The 9,302-nt window shown below is 47.7% G+C and overlaps 1 protein-coding gene across 7 annotated transcripts in view; it reads left to right on the top strand.

The window, feature by feature from the left end:
- Positions 1 to 216: 216 nt before the first annotated feature.
- ADGRL3 (adhesion G protein-coupled receptor L3) overlaps positions 217 to 9,302 on the top strand; it is a 558,102-nt gene continuing 549,016 nt past the window's right edge. For 6 of the 7 annotated variants that reach the window (XM_088444095.1, XM_088444094.1, XM_088444093.1 and 3 more), the window contains exon 1: positions 217 to 1,000. In XM_088444095.1, the coding sequence (XP_088300221.1) occupies positions 217 to 1,000 (784 nt within the window). The remainder of the gene's footprint in view (positions 1,001 to 9,302) is intronic. The other variant, XM_088444097.1, reaches the window with a different exon arrangement.

The raw sequence follows: 9,302 nt of genomic DNA, 5'->3' as shown, positions 1-9,302 counted from the left end.
TGGTGTTGCTCCTCCCTGAGCATACTAATCTTCCTCTTCTCTCTTTCAACCTGTAACTTTGAAAATGTTTGAGTCAATTCTACTTTATGAATGTCAAGTACTGTACCATGCAGTTATGTTAATTTTTAAAGCTACCATTATGCAGACATGTGCATTTATAGCATTATATAAATGAAATTATTTTATGTTTGCATTACAGTGTTTCTTTGTCCTGGAATGCTAATGGGAGTTTACCAGAGTGAACATTTATTTGAGTCTGACCACCAGTCTGGAGCCTGGTGCAAAGATCCTTTACAAGCATCTGATAAAATCTACTATATGCCGTGGACTCCTTATAGAACTGATACCTTAACAGAGTACTCTTCCAAAGATGACTTCATTGCTGGGCGTCCAACTACAACATATAAGCTTCCTCATAGGGTAGATGGTACAGGATTCGTTGTGTATGATGGTGCATTGTTTTTTAATAAAGAGCGTACCAGAAATATTGTCAAATTTGATCTTAGGACACGAATTAAAAGTGGAGAGGCCATTATTGCAAGTGCCAATTATCATGACACCTCTCCTTATCGGTGGGGTGGTAAATCAGATATTGATCTTGCAGTTGATGAAAATGGACTGTGGGTCATCTATGCAACAGAACAAAATAATGGAAAAATAGTTATTAGCCAACTGAACCCTTACACTTTGAGGATTGAAGGAACCTGGGATACAGCATACGATAAACGATCTGCGTCAAATGCCTTCATGATTTGTGGAATATTGTATGTGATCAAATCTGTTTATGAAGATGATGACAATGAAGCAACTGGAAATAAAATTGACTATATATATAATACTGATCAAAATAGTGATGCTTATGTAGACATACCATTCCCAAACTCATACCAGTATATTGCCGCTGTGGATTATAATCCTCGGGATAATTTACTCTATGTTTGGAACAATTATCATGTGGTAAAATACTCTTTGGATTTTGGAATCCTGGACAGCAAATCAGGTATGTTTGTTATAATTAACCTTTTGTACATTGTATTAGATCTCATAATCATATTAATTTGATTCTGATGTGTAAAAAAATTCATAAAAACATATAAATTATAAATTCAAATATGCAAACAGTTTGCCAGATTAGTCTTCTTAACATCATTGGGAGATTTCAATTCTCGACGATGTATGCAAAGTCAGAAAAGTGGCAAAATCACCAATATTCGCACACACCATATAGTGTTACATAGCAAATTTAGCAATGTTGGGCTACCATATGTGTTGATGATGTGCGCAACCAAACATTGCTGCGCAACATCGCAGAGAGTTCAATAGCCCATATATATGACTTGGTATCACAGCTTTCAAGTCAAATAGCAAATTTCACTATTGTGGTTGTCAGTGTGAGTATATGAATGTACAAAAAAATGTGTTATATATTGAAAGTTGAACAAAATGGGTGCATCAACAGACTTAAAGAAGGCAATATTTTATTCAGTAAATTCCATCTAGCAAGGTATAGGCATCAATGTATTGGTCCTAACATGGACCCTTGTCATCTTGTCTGGTGAGTGTACCCATGTTCATCAACTTTGGATTAGACCCTATCTTTTGCACTTCTTTGGTTGTAATAAAAAAAAATTATATATATATATATATATATATATATATATATTATATATATATATATCTCACTGCAAGTGACTGTCAGTTCAATAGCATGATAGCTAATGATGAATGCATCTGTGCAGGCTTTTCATGCTTACATTTTAGAGTGAGGCCTGGATGAGGTTTTCTCAAGAACTTTAACCTGGTTGTTGTTGTTCTTACTTTAACCTGGTTGTTGTTGTTCTTACTTTAACCTGGTTGTTGTTGTTCTTACTTTAACCTGGTTGATGTGGTTTGTTACTTTATGACTAGACCCATTTGCTTAGAGTTTGAGCCGGATGCAATTCCAAATGCAAACACATCTTGGGATTTTTGGCAAATTGCGCATGCATATGCAAGTTGATAGAGGCTCCGTGTGCTGTCGATTTGCTCTGTCCATGAAATATGCATTCATGGGTTTCAACTGGGATGCCAGCTTGCAAACTTACAGAATACATCTGTCTCCTGAGAGTGTCATCGGTGTGCAGCTATAAGAGATATGCTTATGACAAAGCTTGGACCAGTGTAAGTACTGATATACTATTGATGATGACTACAGATGCAGAGCATTGCGACATAAAGCCTGTTTTACCAGAAAGTAGTAAATCTGGCTGCCGTTGCCATCTGCACTTGTGCCTGTTTTGCGTCTGAATTAGGTCATTAGTTAGAAATTCACTTTATATTAATGCTCTTTAACTCATAAACTCACTAACGTTTTATGTTTTACCATAAGCATGACTATGCATTAAAATGAGCTGCACTTTACTGTACTATTTTCTAGACTCTTAAATGACCTCTAACTCTCTCCCTTCCACCAGGTTCATGCAATTTTTCATGCACCCCCCGTAATGCAGCACACATCATTGGGCACAGATCCCCTGCAGTACACACCTCCTGTAATACAACACACATGCATTTTAGTGGAGCACACATTTCCAGTAAATTATCAGACTGTAATTCAATACACCTCCATGGGCACAGAGCCACTCATATATTCATCAGTATGCAGGAGAGTTGTGGCTATTTTCTTGTACCACATATTATTATTATTATTATTATTATTATTATTATTATTCTCCCCAGTGTCACCTCCATGGTGGGCGGAGAATGATTATGTAATCTCTGTGTTGCACCAACCCAGCCCAGCCCCAGGGAGATTTAGTGGCAGATCTAGGAGGGGGCTATAAGGGCAAAGCCCCAGTAACAGATAAACTACAAATCCCATGAGGCATTGCCAACAGCATGAAAGTCAGCAACCCCATGGCTGCTACATTAGATCACTGGGGGCCATCTTCTGGTTGGGGTGACATCATAGGTGAAAGTAAGGGATGGTCCGGGTGTGCACAGGACCACCCAATGACAAGGGCCAGATCATTAATTCTATGGGCTGCCTGTTTGATACTTTATGTGGCCAGTCAGGACTAGCAGTGACTAGTAAGGTCGGACTGCAGACTCCATTCTGTCACAACCCCCCATCCTGTGCTGGTTAGTTTACTCAATGGAGCACTAGTTTATTACTGCAATGAAGGGACATGCAGTCAGGGGAGTCATACTCCTGAGATTTTATATAAAAATGATTAGAGTAATACAAAAAAGATATTTACAACTTATACACATCTTTGTTTATTTGTAATAATTTTTATAATTAACACTCACCCGCTTTGTGGAGCTCCCTGGGACTGCAGGCACACAGGAGATGAGGCAGCAACAGCTCAGCCTCGCTTCTGTATAGTCAGACACTGCTTTCAGAGCCGGGGGTGGTGCCACACCGCGGGCAGTAAGCTGCCCAGAAAGAGAGCTAATAGAGGCATGCCTCTGAGTATGGGGCACCTTGGATGTGTCATGTGAGCAGGAAGTGCACTGCAATGTTTAGAGATCAGAGATGTCAGCAGCAGCAAGAGAAGACACATTGATGCAGGTACTGTGGGGGAATCAATGGACACTGAAGTGTAATCAGGGCTGAGTTACAGTGTGTAGGGGGTGAGACAAGCTCCCAGCACTCAGACCCATCTCCATGTGTGCCTCCCCAACCATTGACCTCACCGCACCTCACTACTGCAATGTGCAGGGCAGACAAAATGAAAATCCTGCTAGCCTCAGGCCACTCAATGCAGTCCTTGCTTCTTCCGTATCTACAAATTAGCACTGCACTCCTCTCTAATTGCTAAAACCCTTAACGTGACGTTTGTTTAGACTCGCACTCACTCATTCACAAGCAGCAGAGTCGACCAATTACAAATAAGCTACACCTCCTCTCAGGCAGTCAGCATGTTCCCGGGAGGAAGATGGGGCAACAGCACTGTAGCACAGCAGATGTGAGGAGCAGGAGTTGTGGGAGACTCAGCAGTCAGCAGTGAGCACACCATCTATTTAGTCAGACACACTCTTGCTTCCATTACAAAGATGTTGAAGGATAAGTATTTGGATAGCAGAACATACAAAGATTATGGGGTCTATTCATCAACACTTAATTTCTACAAAAGTAGGTGAAAATTAAGATTTTCACCTATTTTTGTGGAAATTAAGTATCAGCCCCATTCATCAAACATGTAACGCAGGAGTTATCACTGATATCTCCTGGTTACAATTGTGCATCGATAATATCCACAGTCCCCATACTTTAGTATGGGGATGTGGAAATTATGAAATTCATCAAGTTCCGAAAAGCTTTTTTTTCAGAACTTGACAGTGATACTATATGCCACTCTGAGGTGGCGTACAGCATCCGATACAGCAGAGGGATCTGAAAAGATCCCTCCCTGCTGTGTCCTCTTACTTGCAGCAGCTCTCTCCAAGCTCCCAGGACAGTCTTCTTGTGAGCCCAGGCAAAGAGGGCACAGCAGTGGCGGTCAGCGTAGTTCAGACTGCTGGTGTGACGGGGGAAGGGCGAGGGCGGGCATCTCTGCTGAGTATGTCCTCCACACAGCAGGGGCGGCGGGGGACCTACTCGGTTCAGCAGGTCTGGAGGGGCACAGTCTCCAGCAGGGCATCTTTTACAAGGACGGGGGTGGGGATGACAGAACCTGGCAGGGTTAATTGGAGGGAGGGCAGATAGGCGGGGGCTCTCTTTGCAGCCTGTCTTAAGCTGCGCATGCGCAGCTTGAAGACAGTCAGTGATACTGAACAGGAGCCGAGAAAAGTCTATCACTTTTGAAAAATTGGCTTCATAGAAACAGCAGTTTTTCGGAAGTGGTAGTTTAGGTGAGGAGGCATGATGAATGCCTCCTAAACTGTATACAAAACAGTAAAACTTTTTTGCTATCGGCGCTAACAATAATATACTGCAAATCTATATGTGTAGCAAATAAAACCAAGGGGATTTTGTCATGATTTGATCAAAGCATTTAAGCCTGCAGCCCAGCGTCAAGGGACCCCTTGTTTTTCTGCAGGTCCCTACACTAGCATATACAGGGCTGCCATCAGAAATTTTGGGGCCCGGTACTGACAAAATAGGCAGGGCCCCCCGGGGTATAGGGTAGACTTGGGTGGAGTTGTGTATAATGTGGGTGGAGCTACTTCGGGGGGTGGTGCATCAATTGGTGTGTAAATCAGGGATGGCTAGACATGGTGGAGCGGGGGCACATGGTAGAGAACACTGGATATTAATGGGGGCACAGGGCGGGGAAGGCTAAAAAAGCGGGGGCACTTGGCTGGGAAGAGTGGATTGGGGTGGCAAAGGGCAGGGAAGGCTGATTTGGTCTGGGGGGGGCAAAGGGCAGGGAAGGCCGGTCGGACTAGGGGAGAGGCAGGGCGGAGAAGGCTGGCTAGACATAGAGGTGCCGCAGGGAAGACTGGCTGGACTAGGATAGGGAAGACTGGCTGGTTGGCTGGACTAGAAGGGGGAGGGAGAGCAAGTAAGGCTGGCAGAACTGGGGAGGGTAGGCAGGGAAGGCTGGCTTGCTGGACTGGGGGGGTGGGCAGGGAAGGATTGATTGCTTGCTGGACTGGGGGGTAGGCAGGGAAGGATGGCTTGCTGGACTTGGGGTGTAGGCAGGGAAGGATGGCTTGCTGGGGGTGGAGGTAGGGAATGAATGCTGGCTGGACTGGGGGTAGGCAGGGAAGGAAGGCTGGCTGCACTGGGGGTGGGTGGGCAGGGAAGGAAGGCTGGCTGCACTGGGGGGATGAGCAGGGAACGAAGGCTGGCTGGACTGGGGGGGTTGGCAGGGAAGGAAGGCTGGCTGGACTGGGGGGGTGGGCAGGGAAGGAAGGCTGGCTGCACTGGGGGGTGGGCAGGGAAGGAAGGCCGGATGCAATGGAGGGGGTGGGCAGGTAAGGAAGGCTGGCTGCACTGGGCGATGAGCAGGGAAGGAAGGCTGGCTGGACTGGGGGGGTTGGCAGGGAAGGAAGGCTGGCTGGACTGGGGGGGTGGGCAAGGAAGGAAGGCTGGCTGCACTGGAGGGGGTGGGCAGGGAAGGAAGGCTGGCTGCACTGGGGGGGTAGGCAGGGAAGGAAGGCTGGCTGCACTGGGGGGTAGGCAGGGAGAAAGGCTGGCTGCACTAGGGCTGTGGGCAAGGAAGGAAGGCTGGCTGCACTGGAGGGGGTGGGCAGGGAAGGAAGGCTGGCTGCGGAAGGAAGGCTGGCTGCACTGGGGGGGTGGGCAGGGAAGGTAGGCTGGCTGCACTGAGGGGTGGGCAGGGAAGGAAGGCTGGCTGCACTGGGATGGTGGGCAGGGAAGGAAGGCTGGCTGCACTGGGAGGTTGAGTGGGCAGGGAAGGAAGGATGGCTGGACTGGGGGGTGGGCAGGGAAGAAAGGATAGCTTGGAAGGAGAGGGCTTAGGGAAGGCTAGCTGTACTCGAGTGGGGGCACAAGACAGGGTTAACACGATTATAAAAGTACCTGAGGAAGGGGCCAGGGTGACAGCGGCTAGTAATGCACCGGGCAGCAGGCGGAGGAAAAGAGCTTCTGCGTTGCTGCATTAGAACTATGGAGCCGGTCGGGAGCCAATCACAGCTTGCATAACGGCAGCCAATCAGGAACAGCCGCTTCTGATTGGCTGCTGTTCCGCAAGCTGTTATTGGCTCGTGGCCAGCTGAATACTATTGAGCTGGCCGCGAGCCAATCACCGCTCGCGGAAAAGCAAGCCAATCAGGAGTGATTTCTCCTGAATGGCTGCCATTCCGCGAGGCTCCATAGTAGTTCAAATGCCGAAGTACTCTTCCTAGCCGTTGCCACCCAGGCCCCCTCTCTCTCCGGGCCCGGGACAGGAGGTCCGGCAGTCCCCCCCCTGATGGCGGCCCTGAGCATATATGCCCAGCACACCATTACATTGCAGTTAAAATGTACTCACCTCCTAGATACAGATGGACACATCTATACATGGACTGGCAGTGCTGCCATCAGAAATGATGGGGCCGGGACTGACAAAAAAGGCAGGGCCCCCACCCCTTCTCCCTCAGTCCCATCAACTGTATCCATTGTATGAAATGGACTACACATCCATCAAAATGGCCTGGCCCGGGTCTGGGAGAAAGGACACAGACACACACATACACTTAACTTACCTATCTCACTCCTTCTTCTGTCTCAGCCTCTATGCTCCGGACACCGGCTCCTCATACTACCCACCTGTCACGGCTAGTGTTGCCAACTCTGAAATGAAAAATAAGCAACCAATAAGTAAAGAACAAGCCCAAACCAATCATAAAAATCCCAATAAAAAAGCCAAATTTATGGGGGTGTTTCTTTGTCCTCACTCTCTACCTGCCTAACTTCCTTTATTCCCCCCTTCATTAACCTAAATATTTTAGTTTGTGCACAGCCTTATTATCTGCCTATATTGCTTTTGTCCCTCTCCACCAGCCTCCACATTTTTACCTCCTCCCTCTTTTCATACCTCATTCCCTTGCCAGACTACAGCTGGGTACACACTTGCCGATGTGTGTACCCAACGATGCGACGCCTGACCACGCAATATATATCAGGCGGTCGATACATACTGCACGATGCAGTGACCGAACGCCCGATATGTCAGGCACCGGCTCCATCCACTATGCCAGCTTTGGCATCTGGATCATTCCATCGGCCCTACATGCAGGCCGACAGAACGACCCCGACGGACGACCCGTGGGAGTGCGCAGGGTCTTGCATAGTGGGTACACACTGGCCGATGTGAACGATATGTCAGCCTGGTCAGCAGGATCGGGTGACATATCATCTAGTGTGTACTAGGGGTGAGCGGGTTCGGATTTCTGAAATCCGAACCCCCCCGAGCCCCCCCGATCCGAGTCCGATCCGAGTCAGGCTCGACTTTTCCCGCCTGACTCGGATTCTGAAATCGAGGCAAAACTTCATCATCCCGCCTTCCGAGTCTCGCGGGTTTTGGATCCTATATAAGGTACCCGCGTCGGCGCCATTTTCTCACTTGGCTGTGGACAGTGAAGAGGGAGGGTGGGAGTTAGGGCTGGCTGGGCTGTGTAGTGTAGTGTAGTGTAGTGCAGAGTAGTGTTGTGCTGTGCTGCGCTGTGCTGCTGTTGTCCACTACTTCAAAGTCCATAGGGGCTGGCTGTGTTGTGCTGTGCTGCTGTTGTTAATAGGGGCTGTGTCCACTACTTCAAAGTCCATAGGGGCTGGCTGGACTGTGTTGTGCAGTCAGTTCTCCATAGGGGCTGTGTCCACTCCAAAGTCCTGTGCAGTGTCCCAGTCCTAAAGGGGTGCTGTAGTGTTGTCCAGGGGGTGCTCTGTCCATCAGGGGTGCTCCCCCCAAGTGCTAAAAAAATAATATTTTTTGTGTGTTTGTGAATTGTGTGCGCAGTAGCCGCACGTGCATCAACAAAGTAGTGCCAAGCGTGCGCCTGTGTCATAAGTAAAGGGCCGGCTGGCTTGACCGTTAAAGGGTGCTGTAACCCCCAAAGTACACTCCAGTCCAAACCAAAAAAAAAATTATTTTGTGTGTTTGTGAATTGTGTGCGCAGTAGCCGCACGTGCATCAACAAAGTAGTGCCAAGCGTGCGCCTATGTCATAAGTAAAGGGCCGGCTGGCTTGACCGTTAAAGGGTGCTGTAACCCCCAAAGTACACTCCAGTCCAAACCAAAAAAAAAATTATTTTCTGTGTTTGTGAATTGTGTACGCAGTAGCCGCACGTGCATCAACAAAGTAGTGCCAAGCGTGCGCCTGTGTCAAAAGTAAAGGGCCGGCTGGCTTGACCGTTAAAGGGTGCTGTAACCCCCAAAGTACACTCCAGTCCAAACCAAAAAAATATATATTTTCTGTGTTTGTGAATTTTGTGCGCAGTAGCCGCACGTGCATCAACAAAGTAGTGCCAAGCGTGTGCCTGTGTCATAAGTAAAGGGCCGGCTGGCTTGACCGTTAAAGGGTGCTGTAACCCCCAAAGTACACTCCAGTCCAAACCAAAAAAATTATAATTTTCTGTGTTTGTGAATTGTGTGCGCAGTAGCCGCACGTGCATCAACAAAGTAGTGCCAAGCGTGCGCCTGTGTCATAAGTAAAGGGCCGGCTGGCTTGACCATTAAAGGGTGCTGTAACCCCCAAAGTACACTCCAGTCCAAACCAAAAAAAAAATTATTTTCTGTGTTTGTGAATTGTGTGCGCAGTAGCCGCACGTGCATCAACAAAGGAGCAGCGCCAAGCGTGCGCCTGTGTCCCATAAGTAAAGAGCCGGCTGGCTCATTTCTTAAAGGCTGGTGTAACCCACAAAGTGCACTACTC

The sequence above is a fragment of the Taudactylus pleione genome, unplaced genomic scaffold, assembly GCF_031769625.1.
Source record: "Taudactylus pleione unplaced genomic scaffold, aTauple2 ptg000347l, whole genome shotgun sequence".
In the NCBI taxonomy this organism is placed as follows: Eukaryota; Metazoa; Chordata; class Amphibia; order Anura; family Myobatrachidae; genus Taudactylus; species Taudactylus pleione.
This window is presented reverse-complemented; position numbering and strand designations above follow the sequence as displayed.